This window comes from Leucoraja erinacea, chromosome 5 (assembly GCF_028641065.1).
Source record: "Leucoraja erinacea ecotype New England chromosome 5, Leri_hhj_1, whole genome shotgun sequence".
NCBI lineage: Eukaryota > Metazoa > Chordata > Chondrichthyes > Rajiformes > Rajidae > Leucoraja > Leucoraja erinaceus.
In genome coordinates this window covers 74823219-74846320 of record NC_073381.1, presented here as the reverse complement: position 1 = coordinate 74846320, position 23102 = coordinate 74823219, and the positions used below count along the sequence as shown (strand labels likewise).

Below are 23102 nucleotides of genomic sequence, written 5' to 3'. Positions count from 1 at the left end.
CGTGATGAAGAGCATGGATGTTATGGATTTGGGGGGGTTAAGCATATTGGTGAGGCTGATAGCAATGGAAGATTATTCTGTAAAATAATGTAAAATTACGTGGTGGAAGTATATAATGTTGACACTGTTCTGGCCAATAATTTTTGATATCCCTTGGGTGTTGAGTATGAAATTAATCCAACTAGGATTAGGTCAAACATAGACACAAAGTGCTGGTTGTTTAAGAAAGAACAATCGGAAAGTAGACAAAAATGCTGTAAAAATCGAAGGTAGATAAAAATGTGGGTGGGGCAGCATCTATGGAGCGAAGGAACAAGTGACGTTTCGGGTCGAGACCTTTGTTGAGACTGATGTGGGGATGGGGGGGGGGGTGGGACGGGAAGAAGAAAGGAAGAGGTGGAGACAAGTAGGCTGTGGGAGAGCTGGAAAGGGGAAGGGAAGGAGGGAGAAAGCAAGGACTACTTGAAATTGGAGGTCAATGTTCATACTGCTGGGGCGTAAACTGCCCAAGTGAAATATGAGGTGTTGCTCCTCTGATTTGCGGTGGGCCTCACTCTTGCCATGGAGGAGGCCCAGGACAGAAAGGTTGGATTCGGAATGGGAGGGGGAGTTGAAGTGCTGAGCTACCGGGAGATCAGGTTGGTTAATGCGAACTGAGCGGAGGTGTTGGGCGAAGCGATTGCCAAGCCTGCGCTTGGTCTCACTGATGTAGAGCTGTTGGCACCTAGAACACCTGCAATAGATGAGGGTATTCATTTGAATAATATACAATAGTGTGGAAAAAATGCCAATCCAGCACCACCGGAGTCCCAAGTTGGCCAGATTACTGGGGTTTTACTCGTACTCAGAAGGAAAAGGCTAACAGTGACAATTAATTAGTCAATAGATTTTTGCCATTTAGTGATATTAAGGGGTACTGACACAAAGTGACTCAACCATAGACCAGTAAATGAACAAGCAATATCAAGTGGCTGAATGTTGTACTCCAAGTCTTATATTCCTATTTATTTTTTTGGACAAATCTGAAGTATTAACATGAATTGTTGAAAAATAAATGGCTTGATTTCTAAAGAAAATAATGAAATTATGAAGCTTAGGTGGTACAATATTATTTTAGTTGATGAAAAGTTTTATTTTATTTACAGGATGCTATTATGTCAGAAAATATCTTGAACACCTTAGGAAAGCTACTGCTAGTTCACAAAACAAATCCTGGAATCAGTTATCTTGGTGCTACCATCATCCATAAATTAGCCAGAAGTGAAACTCAGCAGGTAAGTTCCTGCAATTTAAAGGTACGCCAGTTTTCCTTGGAACAAAGCACAATTTCTGAATTGTGATTGCAGGAACAATAATAGAAAACCAAGCAGCAGTCTAGGGATTGAATCTTAATGTTATATTCACCAGCTTATGCACTGCACTGAAGGAGGGAAATCACAAATAGTGAACATGTTGGAGAATGCAAATAAATAAATTCCCTCAAATAAATTGAGGATCGGTTACACTATGTGTTGGAGCGTTAATGAATTTTGTCAGCGAGCAGGAACAAGTAATAGCATGCATATTTTGATGAGGGGACTGTGGCTGACATAACCTCAAAAAAGTCTCTGACAAGGTCCCATGTCAGAAAGGTTACAGCCCATGAGATCAAATTTAGTTGACAAATTGAATCCACAATTGGCTTGGCATCAGAAGCAGATGGTGGAGGGTTGTTTTTGTCACTGAAAGTCTATGACCAGTGGTGTGCCACAGGGATCGATACTGGGACCCGAACTGTTTACCCTAAGTATATATATTTATTATGACGATAGACACAAAAAGCTGAAGTAACTCAGCGGGACAGGCACCATTTCTGGATAGAAGGACTGGGTGACGTTTTAGGTCGAGACCCAAAGACATGGGACTCTCAGTCTGAAGAAGGGTCTCGGCCCGAAACGTCACCCATTCCTTCTCTCCGGAGATGCTGCCTGTTCCGCTGAGTTACTCCAGATTTATGTGTCCATCTTTGGTTTAAACCAGCATCTACAGTTCATTTCTACACATATATATTTATTGTTACACCTTTCTAATTGTTACACTATGGTTAAGTCTCAGCTAGATGATTCGTGGTTAGGACAGGTTTGGAGGGATATGGATCAAGCATAGGCAAGTGGGACTAATGTAGCTGGGACATTGTTGGCCGGTGTGGGCGAGTTGGGCCAAAGGGCCTGTTTCCACACTGTATCACTCTATGACTCTTTGAATGCATATGCATAGTTCTGGTTGCCGCACGATAGAAAGGATGTGAACTGGAGAGGGTATCGAAGAATATAAAATTATGAGAGGCACAGATAAAATACATAGGAAACTTTTCAACGAGCAGACATTTTTTAAATTAGAGGGCACAGATTTAGGATAAAGGGCTTGTCCCACTTGGCGATTTTTTTTCAGTGACTGCCGGCATCATTGACTGACGTATCAGGTCACCGAATAATTTGTGGTGTGATGCGGCGTGATGACGTATGACGTGCAGAGTTTTTTCAAGTGTTGCTGGATTTTGAAATATTCAAAATCTTTTGGCGACACTGATATGACGCTGGCATTCGCCGAAAAAATCGTCAAGTGGACCAGACCCTTAAGAGGTTTGGAGGGGATCTGAGGAAGACGTTTTTCACCCCAAAGAAAGTTGGAATTAAGGATAGCCCTTTCTGAGTGGGTGGTGGAGGCAGGTAATCTCACAACATTTAAATATTTCTATGAGAACTCAAATTGTCAAGGCCACAGTCCCAAGTGCTGGTGAATTAGATTAATATAAATAGGTAGTTTGATTGTCAGCATGGATGTCACGGGTGCAATTGTCTGTTCCTGTGATGTGCGATTCTACAACCTTAGGACGTTTTCTGCAAACTTTTTAGATTTTCTTTGTGCCTGGGGATTGTTGGGGTGGTGTTAATGGTGGTGGGGAGTAGTGCGGAAAATCAGGTGGGGAAATTGTGGACCTCTTTTTTTCCACCATGCTTAATATTTGGAGAAATCAGTAGTTCTGGGAGACCCACAGGATTACCATAGGATAACGAAACCAAGGGGCACAACAGTCCTTGCCCCTAATTTTGGATTTTGATGAATTAAATAACGTTTTTTGTGTGTTTCAGGCTTTTATTGACAGTCGATGTGCTGCAGCTCTGCTCCAGGCCCTCAGGTACTTTAGTGTCAACACTGAGACCTTGGTGCATGTGACAGCTTGCATTGCTGAGCTCACAAAGCAAGGTGAGGATATTATTGCATCCTTTGTGATTGTGCAGCAATTTATATCAGCAGAGACTGTGATATTTTTTTTTGAAAGCTAAGCATTTAATATAATATAATTAAATTGTTAATGCAATCTCTTAGAGTAAAGTGAACATCACTGCATAAACCCCTCAGAAATGCAAGTATATTTTTAATTAGATTAGAAAAGGATTAAAAGCAGTGGTCATTGAAACTCGATTTCACCTCATAGGAGAAGCAGGTATAAGTGAATTGATCGCTGAAATTGGCAGTGCAATGTGAAGCAACACTAAAGGGCAAAACGTAAATGAAAAGAGATAAGGGTGGCTACATCTGTTGATGATGACCAGTTTCTTTGCTGTATTTTTCTGATTTGGTACTGGTACTGAAGGCCTTGATCTAATTGAACACCTATTTATATTGATACATATGAAAACGGCAATGAAATTGAATCTTGCGTTTAAACGTAGGGTGTTTAGAGTAGAAATAAATAAATTTAAAATTCTTTCCTTTTGCTCCTATTTATGTTTGCAACAAAGCAAAAAATGTAAATTGGTGACAAAAGGAACTGCAGATGCTGGAATCTTTTCACCCAAAGAGTTGTGAATCTGAGGAATTCACTGCCACAGAAGGCAGTGGAGGCCAATTCACTGGATGTTTTCAAGAGAGAGTAAAGGGCCTGCCCCACTGTACAAGGTAATTCAAGAGTTCTCCTGAGTTTCCCCGATTCAAATTCGGAGAATTACGGTAATATCCGTTCGTAGGTACTCGGGGCTCTCGTGGACATTTTTCACACTGTTGAAAAAACTTCATGAGCTTACCGCGTTTCCACGAGTACCTGCCGTTAGCATTACGAGCCGCTAAGAGACTTCCCGAGCTCGGACGTACCCGCTACGTACATTCTACGTATTTACCACGAGTTTGATTTTCTTTAAAACTCAGGAGAGCTCTTGGGTAAACTCATATAGTGGGACAGGCCCTTTAGATATATCTCTTAGGGCTAACGGAATCAAGGGATATGGGGAGAAAGCAGGAACGGAGTACTGATTTTGGATGATCAGCCATGATATTGAATGGCGATGCTGGCTCGAAGGGCTGAATGGCCTACTCCTGCACCTATTTTCTATGTTTCTAACCTCGTGCAAAAAACAAAGTACTGGATGAACTCAGTAAAGGTAGCAAAGCAAACCACTCATATGACTCAGCTGAATTGCTTTGAGCTAAACGGCATTCTTTCAATGCATTTTTTGTGGCGAGATGTGAATGTATGCAATCAGGATATTATAGATGTTGAATAGATTGTTTTTTTTTTTCCCCCCCAGAACCAATAAGAACACTAATAATACAAGAATTAGATGTGAACACAGTAGCTCATCTACTAATTCTCACGGCTCAGTCTGAAAATAATGATCTCTCCTTCCAAGCAGCATGTATAATCTGCCACCTTGGAGTACATGGTAAAGAAATGTTAATGGTTAAATGAAAACATGAATTTAGACTATTACTTTAGTCTTTATTGTAGGAAAAATAATTGGTGGAAAACTTTTCTTTTCCAAAAAACAGCAAAGATTAATTCTGAGTTAAGAATTGTGAGCACGGTAATAAGTGTGAACTGAGGCATGCTGTGTTCAAACATAATGTTATGCCCAAACATTAATCTGTTCAGTGCCACCACTCGGGTCATGGTTCATAGTGAAAGAAAAACTTGGCAGTGAACAGGTTAAGGCAAATGGATTGCAGAACAAGCTCCATGAAGTCCTGATCAGACCACACCTATAGTTGAAACGCTTCTCTTAAATGTCAAATTCCATTTACTTATCAGTTTGCTAAATCAGCAAGGAATATTTCACCTCTAGCTTTTGGAATTGTGAACAACTTTCTCTTGTCTTACATTGTGCCTCAAATGTATAGCACCAAATTTGAGGAAGAACTACATGAGCCTTTCTAGAATACAAGGGTGGCATGGTGGCGCAGCAGTAGTGTTGCGGCCTTAGAGTGCTTCCACGGGTGCTGTCTGTACGGAGTTTGTACGTTCTCCCCGTGACCTGGGTTTTCTCCGAGATCTTCGGTTTCCTCCCACACTCCAAAGATGTACAGGTTTGTAGGTTAATTGGGTTAGTATAAATGTAAAATTGTCCCTAGAGTGTATAGGATAGTGTTAGTTATAGTGTTAATGTGTGGGAATCGCTGGTCGGTGCAGACTTGGTGGGCCGAAGGAAGGGCCTGTTTCCACACTGTATCTCTAAACTAAAATAACTAAATTAATAATGTTTTTAAATTTCACATCTTTAATTTAGTAATGAGTTATCAATAATACGTCTCTTTGAAAATGGCCCTTCTAGATAAGGGGAAACATTGGACCTCTTATTGCTGTATAGAAGTTGGGAGGTCATGTTGCAGTTATGTAAAACGTTGGTGAGACCGCATTTAGAATATTGTGTTCAGTTCTCAGCAAAGATTCAGTTCTAGGAAAGATATTGTCAAGCTGGAAAGTTTTCAGAAAAGATTTACGAGGATGTTGCCAGGACTAAAGGGTGTGAGCTATAGGGAGAGGTTGAGTAGGCTGGGTCTCTATTCCATGGAATGCAGGAGGATGAGGGGGTATCTTATAGAGGTGTACAAAATCATGAGAGGAATAGATCGGGTACAGTGCCCTCCATAATGTTTGGGACAAAGACCCATCATTTATTTATTTGACTCTGTACTCCACAATTTGAGATTTGTAATAGAAAAAATCACATGTGGTTAATGTGCACAGTGTGGGATTTTATTAAAGGGTATTTTTATACATTTTGGTTTCACCATGTAGAAATTACAGCTGTGTTTATACATAGTCCCCACATTTCAGGGCACCATAATGTTTGGGATACAGCAATATCATGTAAATTAAAGTAGTCATGTTTAGTATTTTGTTGCATAAGGTTACCCCTCAGGTTCCAATAAAATCTTTTGCCCTTCACCTTAAACCTATGCCCTCTGGTTCCTGATTCACCTTCTCTAGGCAAGAGGCTCTGGGCTTCTACCTGATCTATTCCTCTCATGATTCTATACACCTCTATAAGATCCCTCTCATCCTTCTGCACTCCAGGGAATAGTCCCAGCCTACTCAACATCTTCCTATAGCTCAGACCCTCAAGTCCTGGCAACATCCTTGTAAATCTTCTCTGCACCCTTTCCAACTTAACAACATCTTCCCTATAACATGGTGCCTAGAACTGAATACAATACTATAAACTTAGCTTCACGAACATCTTATACAACTGCAAAATGACACACAACTTCTATACTCAATGCTCTGACTGATGAATGCCAATGTGCCAAAAGCCTTTTTGCCCACCCCATCTATCTGTGACACCATCTTCAAGGAACTATGTACCTGCACTTCTAGATCCCTCTGCTCTACAACACTTCCCAGAGCCCTACCATTCACTGTGTAGGTCCTGCCCATGTTAAGACTGTCCAAAATGCAACACTTCACATTTCTCTGTATTAAATTCCATCAACAATATCCTGGAACAAAACTGTATTACAAAGAGGTGCTGGATGTCATTCCGTGGATAAATCCCTAGGGCCTGACAGGTATATATCTTAAGTCATATAGCCAGAGAAGAAATTGCTGAGGCCCTGGCAGAGATATTTGTATCGTTGTTCAACACAGATGTGATATTGGAAGATTGGAGGGTGGCTAATGTTGAATGTATTTAATTACTGCAGGGACAAGCCAGGGAACTACAGGCTGTTGAGCCTAATGCCAGTGGTGGAAAAGTTACTGGAGGGGATTCAGTGAAAATATCTACCTGCATTTAGCAAATACAAAAACTGATTAGGGATAGCCATGTGTGAAATAGTATCTTGCGTATTTATTGTTTTTTTTAAAAGAGGGGGCCAAGAGGACTGGTGAAAGCAGGGCTGTAGACATCGTCTACATGGACTTTAGCGAGACCTTTGACAAGGTCTCAAATGGTAGGCGATTAGTGATAAGTCGGAGGGTGATAATGGAGGCTTGTTTTACATATTGGAGACCAGAGATTTGCTGCAGGGATCAATGCTGGAACCACTTACTTATCATCTATATTAGTGATTTGAATGATAATGTAGTGGGCATGGTTAGTAACTGTGCAGATACCATGAAATTTAGTTGTATGGTAGACAGTGAATCTTTGTTATCGGAGATGACAACAGGGTCTGGAACAACTGGGAAAGTGGGCCAAGGCTTGTCGGATCTGATTTAATATGGATAAATGTGAAGTGTTGCAATTTGGTAGCTTAAATTCGGGCATGACTTAAACAGTGACAGGCTTTGGAAAGTGCTGTAGAACACGGAGGCATTGGGTTACCAGTACATAATTCCCTGGAAGCTGTGACAGGGATAGGGCGATGAAGGCATTTGGCACGCTTCCCTTCATGGGTCAGGGGATTAAATACAAGAGTTGGACATCATGTTACATCCCAATAAGATATTGTCCAGATCATACTTGAAGTATAGTGTGCCATTCTGGTCACCTAGGTACAGGATTAAGCTGTAAAGGGTGCAGATTTGAAAAGGATGATACTGGAACTGGAGAGCTTGATTGAGTAATAAAGAGAAACTGGACTGGCTGAAACAATTTCCTGAAACTTAGGAGGTTGAGAGGTGACTGTATAAAGGTATAAAAAAATCATGAGGGGCCGAGATAAGGAGAATAATCACTCTTTTTCTCAGGGTAGGAGAGACTAAAACTAGAGAGCAGAAATTCAAGGTGAGGGAGGAAATGTTTAGAGAGGAACCTAAGGGACACCTTATTCCACAGAGGATGCCAGTTTTGTGAAACGAGCTGCCAGAGGAATTGTTAGGCGGGCACAATTGCAACGTTTAAAGGATATTTAGATAGGTGCATGGATGTAAAAAGTTAAAATCCATATGGGTCAAATGCAACCGGCAGTTTGTTTAACACGACGCATTGCACCAAAGAGCCCTTTCCAATACCGTATGCCTCTAAGACTGAACAGAGGTCATTAGTCAATATTGTAACAATGTTATTCTTTCAATACTTGTCAGTAGGTGTATCATTTCAATATCATGAATGTGTTTAAAAGAGAATTCAGCGACTGAGGATAATTCTTCATGTAATTTGTCTCCAATACAGAAATGTTTACCTTGTTGTTGAGACCACATACGAAGGAGATTGTTGATTACATCTTACATTTCCTCCAACATCAAGAAATTAGATTTCAACATCTGGGCCTTTTAACTTTACGGAATCTAAATAAAGGTGAAAAACAGCAACTTTCATCTTCCACAAGTTGATTTGTAGATTTTTATTTGATATTACTTATTTTACTTGAGATTAAATTTTACACTGATTGAATTCTTCCTGGTTACACTGCCTTATTCATTACATGGTACTTTTTTATTACATGGAAAAAAGATTTCAGATATTCATAGAAACTAACAAATCTTCCTCACTATCTGCACTGGCTCTTTGAAACAAGCGTTATTATTTGGCCTTTTTTGTTTCATCTGCTTAAGTGAGAACCCTTCTTTGCTTTTAAAATTATTTATCAAATCAGTTTTCACTATCTTTTCAGGTGGAAAATTCAGATGGACTAGATTTCATTGGATCCCAAGGAAAGCTCGAGTTCATTCCTATCACAGCTGTCAACTGTGTTGGTGTACGTGATTGCGACACGTAATGGTGTACGTGATTGCGACAGGGGGGAAAGGTTACTGAGAAATAGTATGCGAGGTGGATCTCACTGGGATGATGCAGGAGATTGAGGAAGTCTGAAATTAAAGTAGATGGTACATATAGATTGGGGTAGGGATTGTCATACAAATATATGACATGAATATGATGTGGGGTAGGGGTGGGGAAAATGTTATTAAGGATGTCAAGTAGACAATCTTAATCTTACTACTTATTTATATTTGTCATTGAGGCATCTGATTAAAAGGATCAGTCTTGCTTCTTTTCATTCCAAAAAAGTTTTTGTGTGTATGCTGCCACCCATCGGAAATCTCTCTATGTATTTCTGCACCCTAAAGTATAATAGGATCAATCTGCTTAATTTACTGTAAATGAATCTAATAAACAGGAGAATTCAGATCCTCCAGCACACTTGGGACTTTGGTGGTGCTGGATTGGCAGATTTTTCAGGCTATTGAATGTCATTTCCAGATACACTTTTTTAAAGATGTTACAAAGTATGATATTTTCTAACAAATTAAGCAAATGGAAATGGTATGTGGGAACTAGGATGAGTGTAAAGTGAACATGAGAACTGGGTCCCTGGTAAACAGAACGGAAGGGTGGAACCACGGAAATGGAAAGTACTGTAAACATTATCTTGAATGCCTGTGGCTGAGCTTTTGGGATGGCAAATTTTCAGAGCTTTACTGTATTTTGTTTGTATCTCCAGCCAGCACCTACATAATTAATTCTGGACTGTCCTCTGAAGTTGCTTTTAAATTAATTAGCTACATCAAACTGCTTATTCTACTTAATTCGTACAAGAAGGTAGTTCACCCATCTCCTTGGAACAATCAGAGACTGAACTTGCATTTTCCACGTCATAATGCATTTACTCACGGACTCATCACTCTAGAGGATGTAAAATAGGCTGCAAACAATTAAAACCATGTTCTTTTGAATAGCCTTCAATTAATTCACATTTTCTAATTTCTCAGATCCTTATTTTGTAGCAGTGTTTGATGAAACTGAACTGACGGTGCAACTGAGAAGGGTTTGTCAGCAAACGTCTGAAACACAAGAACTGCTCCAAGCGGTTTTATTCCACAACAACGAGGAACAGCAAAAACATCAAAAAACCAACGAGAATACTTGAGTTTACCAACTTTGAAGTCAGCTGGAACATGAAGAACACAGGAAAAAGCAAAGGAACACTTTTGGACCTACGTTTACCTGAGGTTCATTAAGTATTGACAATTATGCTTGTTTTAAAAATGGTATTAGTAAATTTTAAAAGTTGGTGCATTCATTAAGCAATTTTGAAATAATATTCATGAGAGAGGGACTAAGTTTTTTTTCCTCCTCTCTCATACTTTTAATATTTTGTAGTAGGAAGCAAGATAATTTATTTACCCACAAATAGCAATAATAGAATAAGAGATTGGGTCAAGATGATGGTTTCATAATAATAGCGCAATTTAGGACAGAACATTTCAATTCTACTCTAATAATACACATATTACTGAGTAATAACATATTACTTTGCTCCATAAACCAGGGTGTGGATTTTAATAGTTATTACTGAGTTTAGTATTAAAGGTTTGCACAAAGTTGATGAACTGCATAACAGGATTAGCATACAACAAAGCTAATTGTATAAACGTAGCCTTGGTCCAAAACTGTTTTCTAAACTTTTAAGCTCCTAATTTTTTCCCCCCGTATAATTATTTTTAAACTGACATTTTTTTTATAACTACATATTCTTAAGCTTCACACCATTCTGTACCTATTGCAAATTTTGAAAGGAAAGCTGTATATTTCAGAAAATAACTTAAAACTTATGATATAATTTCTCAAAACAGTGACAGCACAATTCTCATTTTATGTAGACCATGTTGTGTTGTGAGCTTAAAATTAGAGCTGAATCAGTTCTGTTCTCACCATTGGTACTACTTGTGCAGCTGTTGACAACTGAGTGTCAGTTACACTCAGCAATGGCCTACTCCTGCACCTATTTTCTATGTTTTTACATTCCATGACTTTGCTTTCCCTCATAAGATGGTGATGAAAAGCATGGAAGATGCTCCAGAAAATTACTGACCCATCATTTACAAAGGGTAGAAATAGCAAGTGGTCTCAGTCAGTGTCATTACTAAACCTGCGGCAATAATATCTCAGTGCACTTAAGAGTCAATGTTTCCAGAGATTTACACCTTTATTGGTGTGTTGAAATGATCAATGGGAATGGACATGTCGCAGAAAGATGAATAGATCTACAATACTGGCTAATATCTGACACCATAGGTATATTAGAAGTCTATTGAATACAAGTTGACCAAATTAAACAAAAGGCATGAGAATTTAATTTTGAATTGAGTCTGCTTTTTTATGATTTACCAATGATACAATAGAATTAATTTAAGTTGTAAAAGCTTTCACGTAATATTCTCCCAACTGGCATCATTAAAGAAACAGCATATGGTGTTTTCGTTTTTATTAAGAAATGAAAAAGAATCTCAAACTTAATTAGTCAATTTGCAGCATTCAGTATGTATACTTTGAACAGATGCAAATACCTGATTGGCAATATGATGAGCATGAAGGGGCATGGGTATGAACATTGCTGTAGAGGTAAACCTCCAGAACACAAAAAATATTGGGTCAAGATATTAATTTTTCAAAGCATGTTTTTATGAAAGAATGGAGAGCAGGGGGGAGACAAGACTGCCTTCCATCACAGTGAGGAGGAGATTCACTGTGATGGATGTTTGTGTAAATTGTGTTGGTGTGCGTCTTGGTTCTTTTCTTGTTGTATGACGGCAGAAACCAAATTTCGTTTGAACTTCGTTTGAGGTTCAAATGACAATAAACGATACTATGTTGTGTTAAAACAATAATTCTGATGTGATTATGTTCTTTGCCTAATTACTGATTAAAATATGAAAATTACTTTTTAGTAGGTGGTATTGCTTTGCACAACAAGTGATACTACAACCATTGATATTATAGCCATTTGCTTGTCAATGTTCTGGAAAGGGAAACAATGGATAAAGTCTAGTTTATCGATTCTACTGCTCAAAGTATGCTGCCATGGAAAATACAAGGGCTTACAAGCAGGGAATATCATGCAGCAACATGAAAATACAGTGAAGACACAAAATGACTGAATGTGAACTGATATTTGTGTGCATCTTTCAGCATATGTGTATTATAAAAACCCACAATGAACACAATTAACTTCTTTATTTTCGTCATTTTTGTAAAAGTGTAATTTGTAATCCAAGTGCATCATTCAAAATGGTGGAAAGTGCAATCAAGACAATGTTTTCAAACAGGTACACTACAAATCGATGTTGCCATACAGACTGTTACAGAAACTATTTTATTGCATTTTATTTGTGTAAATTATTAAACTGGTCTCCTTTAAATTTTGATCTTTTCAGATAACAAAATTCAGGTGGGATGGTGAATTGCAGAACTATGGAAGATGAAAGGTCATTTCTCTTCAAACCTGTGCAGATTTTACTGAGCTTTCATTGCAATTTCTCATATAGTAAACTGTCTAACAGATGCTGGCCATCCTCAAATTAATATTAAAAATCATTTAGTCCAGCATATTTAAACCACAAGAGATACAAAAAGTCAAATTTTCAGCATTCTCTGGATTAGAAAAATTAAATTTGAAACACTCCTGTTGTAAAAATTAGCAATAAATCACATCTGATCAGTTTAGAGGCAACTATCCCTTTACAACTGCAAATCTATTTAGAATTTAACATAATAACTCAAAAAGCATGTTTTTGTACATAATCTACACAGATTACAACAAAAACAAATTTAAGAATGTAATTTTTAAATAATTTCTATATACATAGATACGAGAGTACAGAAAAAATAGAAAATATGCAGCTATACAATGATTATTAAACAACTCACTAAATGGCTTTTCTTATAATTCTGGATGGATGAAGGTTTTCAAATCTTAGACGAACGGTTTACTACAAAATATACACCATTTGGCCTTAAATTACCCTACTGCATACATTAATTTCATGTTCTGAACAAATGCAAATCCTTCCATGAAGGTGTTTTATTCATAATGCCTGGGCAGAAAAACAAGCTGATACCTGGTTATATTTAATCCAGTCTGCAATCATTTCAGTTTCAGTAGTACTTAAAAAAGGGGAAAAGTGCAAGGTTTAATAGTCATGCTTTCTAGCAGCAAACTTGAGATGATCATTATGAATTTCATTGGTGCAGTAACATACAAATGAATTAAATTTAAAGCCTCCAAATCTAGTAAGTGAAAGTCACAGAGAGGAATGCCATCTTTAATACCAGGTTTCTTGCTCTGAAACAAGCAAAAACAAATACTTAATAAAACATTTTAAATTGCCTCATATGATAAGGCAATTGAAAGCGTGCATTTAAGTACATAATTTCCCAGTATATTTTCTATCGGACCATAAGGCATTACAACCACTTGTCCATTCACAAGTTGAATCAGTAGTAATATATTAGAGATACTTCATTGTGATTAATTGGCCTCAAAATTGCTTTGATAATTACCAATCTGTGTAAAATAGGTACTTTATTTATCAATTACAGATTTGCTATTAAAATTCAATTTTATATGCGCTATTTTCAACATTATTTTTTGTAGCTGGTGTTAAAAAATTCTGAAAAGGAGGTAACAGTGAAACTGCTAAAACTGATCTACTTATTATTTAAGGGATTACATGGGACTCTGCTGAGATCACAGTGGCAATTGGTAAATAACTATGTGATGCTTTTTATCAACTACTTGCAGCACAACAAGGCTTATTCAAGTAATAGGGTTCCAAAACAAATAAAGGTACTGCTAATTTAGGTACTTCCCTGCACAATCACAAATTTGCAATTGTCATTCTTATCTCATTATAAAGAATGCCAATTCCCTGAAGCAGCATGTTGGAAAAGCAGTTTATATACAATGCATACTAAGCACGATTAACCAGTGATCAGAATTATCTAGAAGTTCAGTTAGCAATGATGAATCTCTCTACCCGCATTTTGCATATTTAATATTCCCGTTCTCACAGTTGTGGTTAGTTTCCAATTTTAGATCTTAAAATGGCGGCACTGCAATCCTTTATGATGTGAAGCAAAAAGAATTCCAATCATTGTGAATGTGCTCTCTGACCACACTTCGTTGTTCCTGCTCAACATTCTCAAATCACTTCTGAAACACAAACGTAAAACACAGTTCGTAAATTAATGTAAGTTGACCAAATCTGAATTCAGACATGAATCAAATGTTTAAAGACACAATTTTTCATAACCAATATATTCATAATCAAGTTTAAAAACAATATAGAGCTTAGCAGGAATAGCAGCATATACAGCACAGGAACAGGCCCTTCAGCCCACAATGTTCATGCCGAACATAATGCTAAGTTAAACAAAGGGACATTAGTCACTTGGATCAACATCATGGGAGTTACAACATCAACGCTATGACCTTATTCAACTTTTCAACACTAGCATACCTGCTGTTTGCTGAGTTTGAATGCCATCTACTTTGGTTAATAACTCCATGGATCCATTTTCCTCAAATGCAATAACTGGATTCACTGGAATTCCAACTTCATCCTTACAATCGTCATTAATGGTTTCTGTGGCTACTCTGGTAGACATTCCAAATGCAAGATCAATGTAATCTTCAAAGCTTTCATCCTCTGTGGAAACACCATTCTCTCTAATGATGTTCTGAGCAGAAGGACTACAGAATAAGAGATTAAAAAAGGGTCTGTAAAGTATTTTACATACACGGATACCAGATTTGCAGACAATTTGTCGTGATTGTTGACATTTTATTTGGACCAATATGATTAAAAAGCTTAATCTGTCAGAAAATGTACACTTCCAAAGATGCTTTATTTTGAAAGTAGAGCAATCTAGTTTTAGTTTGTGGAACCTTTTCTTTGCAAAGCCAAAGTATAAGAATGAGAATTTAAAACAAAATCTGTAGATGCTAGAAATCAGAAATAAAAATAGAAAAAACTGGTAAAAGTTAGCACATCAGGTAGCTTCTGTGAAAGATGAAGCAGCATTTCACGTTGAAGAATCTTTATCAGAACGGAAAAGAGAAAGCAAATTAATTTTAGTGCCAAAGAAGGTTTGGGAAGGCAAAGCATAGAACAAAGGGAATATCTGAAATAGGATGAAATGATGCAACTGAATGGACAGTTATGCTGTAGCAAGGAATGCAGATGCTGGTTTAAATCAAAGATAGACACAAATTGCTGGAGTAACTCAGCAGGACAGGCAGCTACACTGGAGAGATGGAATGGTTGCCGTTTCGGGTCGAGACCTTTCTTCAGTCTGAGGAACGGTCTCGACCTGAAACGTCACCCATTCCCTCTCTCCATAGATGCTGCCTGTCTCGCTGAGTTACTCCAGCATTTTGTGTCTATCTTTGGACAGTTATGCTCCTTTGTCTCTATCATGTGAATGAGATCATTTTGCAGATTTGCAGAATTAGTAATCACATGCGTTGTGTAGCTATGACTGTGCCATACTATCACAAATATGTTTTTCCTTCAAATATATGACCTACAAGTTAGGACTTTCACAAGTGCAATTTCTGAATATCTCAATTATAACTCCCTGTAAAAGATTTTGCGCTGCCCAAATTTACTCTGTTCAAATCATTGTGCTGAATGACATTTCCCCCAAATTTTTATAGAGGCTCTCCCCATTTTTTGAGTTATGTTTTTAGTGATTTAACATTTTTACTGATGCAGGAATTAAAATTAGTAGACCAGCATTCCGCAATTTACCCATCCAATACACTGCACTTTACGCATATCTTGTATATTTTAGTACAAAATTTGGATTACAGATTTATGTATCAGAAACCAATTCTTGTGTAATGAATTAGTACTCCTCTTACCACTGTATATCTGTTTGAGAATGAACTGCAAACTCTCCGTCATTGCTCATTTCTTGAATTACCGACTCTTTGTTAGTTACTTCATCAGGGATCGTAGTTGTCACTTTTGTTTCTGTTATGAAATCGGGATTCTGGCTGGTTTCTGAAATTAAGTAAAAACATTATATCAGCTACTTAAGAAATGACAAAATAAATTACATGAACAATAGAACATTTGTACAATGCAGAACTTTGGATATAGCAAGAATATTACTTAGAACTAATATTTACAGCACAAAACAAACTTTTGTCATCCATCATCCATATTGGAAATTATGTTGCACAGCAGCTTCTTTGCTCTCCATTCATCAATGTAACATTAATTTCCATTTACTTTCAATCATCTATCCCAATTGGTTTCTCTTAAAACATGACTAGCTTGTTTGCTTTAATTGCCTCACGATAGAAAGTTCCACATCTAATCTACTCTTGGTTGGAAGGTGGGGGAGGGAAGAATTGATTCTCTTATGATCACTAATTTGTCTGCCTCGTAAATTAAAATATTTTCTTTACAACCAACTTATCAAATGCTTTCATAGTCTTTAGCTTTGTCAGACTGGACCACAAGAGACAATGCAATTCATCCCACCTGATCCAAAAATGAAAGGCACAAATGGATAAAGTGATGCCCGTGATCATGCCATTTCATAAAATGCATCCCTACCAATAAATGGGGACAGCTGCTTATTTAAGTAAGTAAGAAGTAAGTATGTTTATTAGCCAAGTATTCACATACAAGGAATTTGCCTTGGTGCTCCGCCCCCAAGTAACAACATGACATACAGCCGCTGCCTGGGCTGTAGGTCAGACCCCAACTTCATCTCCAGGCTCGTCCTTGACCCCGGACCCAGGCTTGTCCTTGGATCCAGCGGCGGCTTCTTTCTCGGCCCCGGTCACGCCCCCATCCCAAGTCCCGGGCTTGGCTCTCACACCCAACTCAATTACCAGACTCGGTTCCAGCCACGGCCCGCGGCACCACCCTCGCCACGCGAGCGCTGGAGTGCCCCTCCCTCCGGAGCATCCCATCCTGCCTTGCGAGTGCATTGTGACGTCACTCGGGGTTTTTCCCCCCAAAAAGGGTGAGTTTTTCGGGCTGTTTTTAAAACTTTAAACGATTAAAAACTTCAGAAATATAGGTGAGAATGCGACGGGAAGATCTTTCTCGACTCAATAGGAAAAATGTGAGGAGAATGTTTCAATAAGATCCCCTCTCATCCTAAATTCCAGAGTATACAAGCACAGCCGCTCCATTCTATCCACATATGACAGTCCCGCCATCCTGGGAATTAACCTTGTGAACACTGTACTCCCTCAATAGCAAGAATGTCATTCCTCAAATTTGGAGACCAAAACTGCACACAATACTCCAGGTGTGGTCTCACCAAGGCCCTGCACAACTGCAGAAAGACTCTTTGCTTCCATACTCAATGTCAGGATGTCAGGACTGTCTTATGAAGAAAGACTGGATAGACTTGGTTTATACTCTCTAGAATTTAGGAGATTGAGAGGGGATCTTATAGAAACTTACAAAATTCTTAAGGGGTTGGACAGGCTAGATGCAGGAAGATTGTTCCCGATGTTAGGGAAGTCCAGGACAAGGGGTCACAGCTTAAGGATAAGGGGGAAATCCTTTAAAACCGAGATGAGAAGAACTTTTTTCACACAGAGAGTGGTGAATCTCTGGAACTCTCCCCCATAGAGGGTAGTTGAGGCCAGTTCATTGGCTATATTTAAGAGGGAGTTAGATGTGGCTCTTGTGGCTAAGGGAATCAGGGGGTATGGAGAGAAGGCAGGTACGGGATACTGAGTTGGATGATCAGCCATGATCATATTGAATGGTGGTGCAGGCTCGAAGGGCCGAATGGCCTACTCCTGCACCTAATTTCTGTTTCTATGTTTCAATGCCTCCAGTTACGAAGGCCAACATACTATTTGCTTTCTTCACTGCCTGCTGTACCTGCATGCTTACTTTCAGTGACGGATGCACATGAACCCCTACATCTCATTGTATTTCCCCTTTTCCCAACTAGACAACATTCAGATAATAATCTGCCTTCCTGTTTTTGCCACCAGAGTGGATAACCTCACATTTATCCACATTAAACTACATCTGCCATGCATTTGCCCACTCACCCAACCTGTCCAAGTCACCGTGCATCTTCATAGCATCCTCCTCACAGTTCACACTGCCACCCAGCTTTGTGTCTGCAAATTTGCTAATGCTACTTTTAATCCCTTCATCTAAATAATTGATCGTATACTGTAAATAGCTGCAGTCCCAGCACCGAACCTTGCGGTATTCCACTAATCACTGCCTGCCATTCTGAAAAGGACCCGTTAATCCCTACTCTTTGTTTCCTGTCTGCCAACCAATTTTCTATCCATGTCAGCACTCTACCCCCAATACCATGTGCTCTAATTTTGCCCACTAATCTCCTATGTGGGACCTTATCAAATGCTTTTTGAAAGTCCAGGTACACTACAGCCATTGGCTCTCCCTTGTCCATTTTCCTAGTTATATCCTCAAAAAATTCCAGAAGATTAGTCAAGCACGATTTCCCCTTCGTAAATCCATGCTGACGGATCGATCCTGTTACTGCTATCCAAATGTGCCGCTATTTCATCTTTTATAATTGACTCCAGCATCTTCCCCACCACCGATGCCAATAGATAATAGGTGTAGGAGTAGGCCATTCGGTCCTTCGAGCCAGCACCGCCATTCAATGTGATCATGGCTGATCATCCCCAATCAGTACCCCGTTCCTGCCTTCTCCCCATATCCCCCAACTCCGCTATTTTTAAGAGCCCTATCTAGCACTCTCTTGAAAGCATCCAGAGAACCTGCCTTCACCGCCCTCTAAGGCAGAGAATTCCACAGACTCATCACCATTTGTGAGAAAAAGTGTTTCGTCGTCTGTTCTAAATGGCTTACTCCTTATTCTTAAACTGTGGCCCCTGGTTCTGGACTCCCCCAACATCGGGAACATGTTTCCTGCCTCTAGTGTGTCCAAGCCCTTAACAATCTGATATGTCGGGCTAACTGGTCTATAATTCCCAGTTTTCTCTCTCCCGCCTTTCTTAAAAAGTGGGATAACATTAACCCTCCAATTAACAGGAACTGATTCTGAGTCTATAGAACATTGGAAAATGATCACCAATGCATCTACGATTTCTAGAGCCACTTCCTTAAGTATCCTAGGATGAAGACCATCAGGCCCTGGGGATTTATCAGCCTTCAGTCCCATCAGTCTACCAAACACCATTTCCTGCCTAATATGAATTTCCTTCATTTCCTCCGTCACCCTAGATCCTCTGGCCACTAGTACGTCAGGGAGATTGGATCCGTCTTCACTAAGGAAGACACAACAAAGTACCTGTTCAACTCATCTGCCATTTTCTTGTTCCCCATAATAAATTCATCTGTTTCAGTCTTCAAGGGTCCAACTTTGGTCTTAACTATTTTTTTCCTCTTCACATACCTAAAGAAGCTTTTACTATCCTCCTTTATATTCTTGGCGAGCTTACCTTCGTACTTCATCTTTTCTCCCCATATTGCCTTTTTAGTTATCGTCTGTTGCTCTTTAAAAGTTTCTCAATCCTCTCGCTTCCCGCTCATCTTTGTTATGTTACACTTCTTCTCTTTTATTTTTATACTGTCCCTAACTTCCCTTATCAGCCATAGACATCCCTTACTCACCTTGGAATCTTTCTTCCTGTTTGGAATGAACTGATCCTGCACCTTCTGAATTATTCCCAGAAATGCCTGCCATTGTTGTTCCACTGTCATCCCTGCTAGGGTATCTTTCCAGTCAACTTTGGCCAGCTGCTCCCTCATGGCTCCATAGTCCCCTTGGTTCGATTATAATACCGACACTTCCAATTTCCCCTTCTCCCTCTCAAATTGTAGTTTAAAACATACCATATTGCAGATTTTAGACCAGAAACACTGACCGTTCCTCTGCCTCCACCGATGCTGTCAGGCTCACTGACGTCCTCCAATTAACAGCAACTATAATCTTTCTTGTCTCCAATGGAAATTTCTTCACCAATAATATCTACCGCTCATCCATAAGAAAGTGCCATTAAAATGGAACATCTTTGTTTATTTCAACAAGGCACAATAATAGAAGAACAATGAGGACTTGAGCATAGTCATAATAAAGATTAATTGCATAACTCACAACCTGTTCAGCAATGCAATATTAGTACTTAGACATTACCTTCATCAGGTGTTGCTTGTTTATGATCTTCCCCATTTCCCTTTTCTGTAGACAATTGATTATCCGCCTGTTAAAATAAAACACCAGTAAGAATAAATACTGTAAATGGAGCAACACAATCTTTGTGGCAGGTAGAGAGAGAATACCTTTTCTGGAGTGTTGGATCCTCTTGTTCTTTTCATAATTTGCTCAAGTCTCTGAAAAATACAAATTCAATCAATACAATAAATCCCTTATACATAAGTTTATCACAATGTGTTAATTCCATTTGAGTTATCAGCAGCGATACAATAATAAAGAACACACAACCACAATAAAAATGTAACACAGACATCCACCACAGCATTCATCACTGTGGTGGAAGGCACAAAATTTGGCCAATCCTCCTCCATTTCCCCCCCGTGGACAGGACCAGAGTCCAGAGTCAGTCCAGGATCGGCTCTTCCTCACCGGAGACCGCGGCTTTAAGTTGGTGTAGGCCGCAGGCCGACGGTCGAGATTTAAAGTCTCCGCCGCAGCCAGAAGCACCGTAGATTGCAGGGCCGGCGGTCAAAGCTCCCCTCCAGGGGTGATGTTAAGTTCACGTTTGGCCGCAGGCCGGCAGTGGTGGCTTCTTTTTCCCGCCCCGGGTCCCCCACGAGGGATCCCGGGCTGTAGACGCCGCACCAGCTGGAACTCTGCAGACCGTGGCTTCAGGCTGCCAGCTGCCCCGGGCCAGCGAAACGGAGTGCTCCCCTCCAGCGAGGGCTCACCCGCTCCACGACGAGAGTCCACGCTGCGCCCGCCGCTGAAGCCCCGAGTGCGTCTCCGGGAAATCTCCTTGATGTTAGGCCATGGGGGAGGCGACCTGGAAAAAGTCACCTCTCCATGGAGGAGGCGATCGAAGCGGTTTCCCCCTTACCCCCCCAAAATCTAGAACACATTTACTCTTTTGCAGCCTCTTCTACTTGCTTAATAAATTCAATGAGCATGACTGTTAATATGAAGGATTTCTTGCATCTACCAAGGGAATATGTAAAGGTTTGAGCAAACTTTAATGATTCAGCAGCCTTTGGGGTAAAAATGAACAAAATAATTCAAATGTAGGCCAAGGAAACGTAACAAAAACGTACAGTACAGGAACAGGCCCTTCGGCCCACAATTCTGTGCCAAACGCACTGCCAAGATAAAACGGATTTGATCTGCCTGCGCATGATCCATATCCCTTCATTGCCTACACACTGTTATCTAGGGAAATTACCCGAAAATCAAAGGGTGGTGGTCGACAGCTGTATTAAAAAAATTGACAGTCCGTACCATACAGTGGATGCAAACCAACTTTTTATTAATGTCAAATCTTACCTTTTTCCTTTCCATGCGTTCTTGTTCTTCCTTTTGAAAATGCTCTTCACGTTCTTTCCTTAACTTCTCGCCCTCCTCTCGAGCACGATCATCTTCCTCTTTCTACAAACATATGAAATGTACAAAATCAACCCTGAAAATGCCATAGGTACTTAGAGATTTTAAACTGAAACTGAAGATAGAAATTCAGGCTGCTAATCATAAACAACGTAATTGACGAAGTGGAATATCACTGTCCCTTTGTATTCTCCATTATGTCTACCCCATTCAGATGGTGAACTGCTCGTTCAGATCTACGTGCGTTTTTTATCTGTATTTCCTATTTAATCTTACCTTTGTTTTTTTATGTTATTATTTATTTTATAATGTATTTAGAAAATGTAATAAATGAAAAATATGAATATAGAGGAATGGTGCATAAGATGACTTTAATTAACAGAGAAGTGCTGCCATCAATACCTCTTCAAAATACACAATCAAATTAGAGACATGATTTCCCACACACAAATCCATACTGACTATCCCTAATCAGTTTAATTATCCCTATCCCTATATCCCATTGGGATACATGACTATTCCTAAGCCCAGTCTGAAGAAGGGTCTGGACCTGAAACGTCACCCATTCCTTCTCTCCAGAGATGCTGCCTGTCCCGCTGAGTTACTCCAGCTTTTTGTGTCTATCATCCCTAATCAGTTCTTGCCTTTTGAAATGTATATAGAACCTGCATCTCAGAATCCACTCCTGGATTCTCCCACCACAGTAGACCCGTGGCCTAGGCTTGCAGCCCTTCTTAAATAAAGACACAACATTCGCCACTCTCCAGTCTTCCGGTAATGGGCCTGTCCCACTTAGGCGACTTTTTAGACGACTGCAGGAGACTATGTGGTCGCCACATATTCGCGGGTGGTTGCCGGGTAGTCGCCTTCATGGTCATGAGGAGTTCCCGTATTCTGGGAAATAGTTGCGACCTCATTATGGTCATTGCAAATTTTTTGAACATGTAGCGAGCATTCTCGTGCCGTAGGTGGTTCGGCAGGAGGTCCGTGGGTTGCCAGGAGGTTGAAGGTTCTCGTAGGTTGTAGTTGGTGCTGACCGGTGAGTTTCATTGGCTCATTGGGGAAAAAAAACATAAGCAGCTATTTTCAGAACCAAGGATAATAGACCAGTAATTGTAATGGGAGGGAAGGAAGAAAGAAATATTTACTATTACTATAAATGCAGCTACACATAAAAATTGCTTAAGCATTGAGGATTGTTGCCATGATCAAATAATAATATTCCCATATCACGATTAAATAGTTAAGGACCAAATCCATTACAATCTATATACTATTACAATCCTATTATTCCTACACCCATCAGTGATCTCACTGCATATTTGCTTCTCCAAGTCCTGCTAACGATTAGGAGAGCCAACAGTCCACAAAGAAAGAGGAAGCTACCTCCTTAAGTCTCATTCCCCTTCTCTTTATTTCCTGTACCCCATAATTTATTCTCATCTGAAACATGCCCACCAATGCACCTTTGATTCTTTTTGCAGCTAACCAAAATGGGTAATTTACTCTAGCCATTTAATCTGCAAGCTTAGTTTGGGCTGTGCAGACAAACCCAAACATGTGGAGAAAAATTGTAGAGAAATGGAAAGAATATGC

At 39.5% G+C, this 23102-nt stretch overlaps 2 protein-coding genes across 11 annotated transcripts in view; one reads left to right on the top strand and one right to left on the bottom strand.

Moving 5' to 3' along the window:
* The window catches only part of LOC129697417 (uncharacterized), a 42824-nt gene extending 30676 nt beyond the window's left edge, over positions 1 to 12148 (top strand). For 2 of the 3 annotated variants that reach the window (XM_055635938.1, XM_055635936.1), the window contains exons 10-14: positions 1146 to 1274; positions 3132 to 3246; positions 4569 to 4703; positions 8373 to 8498; positions 9914 to 12148. In XM_055635938.1, coding sequence (XP_055491913.1) covers positions 1146 to 1274; positions 3132 to 3246; positions 4569 to 4703; positions 8373 to 8498; positions 9914 to 10071 — 663 coding nt within the window. In that variant the 3' untranslated portion in view covers positions 10072 to 12148. The remainder of the gene's footprint in view (positions 1 to 1145; positions 1275 to 3131; positions 3247 to 4568; positions 4704 to 8372; positions 8499 to 9913) is intronic. The other variant, XM_055635937.1, reaches the window with a different exon arrangement.
* LOC129697415 (ensconsin-like) overlaps positions 12144 to 23102 on the bottom strand; it is a 104960-nt gene continuing 94001 nt past the window's right edge. For all 8 annotated transcript variants that reach the window (XM_055635929.1, XM_055635934.1, XM_055635927.1 and 5 more), the window contains 6 exons: positions 21450 to 21551; positions 20255 to 20305; positions 20109 to 20175; positions 15850 to 15991; positions 14444 to 14676; positions 12144 to 14136 (listed from right to left, as the gene is read on the bottom strand). In XM_055635929.1, the coding sequence (XP_055491904.1) occupies positions 14126 to 14136; positions 14444 to 14676; positions 15850 to 15991; positions 20109 to 20175; positions 20255 to 20305; positions 21450 to 21551 (606 nt within the window). In that variant the 3' untranslated portion in view covers positions 12144 to 14125. The remainder of the gene's footprint in view (positions 14137 to 14443; positions 14677 to 15849; positions 15992 to 20108; positions 20176 to 20254; positions 20306 to 21449; positions 21552 to 23102) is intronic.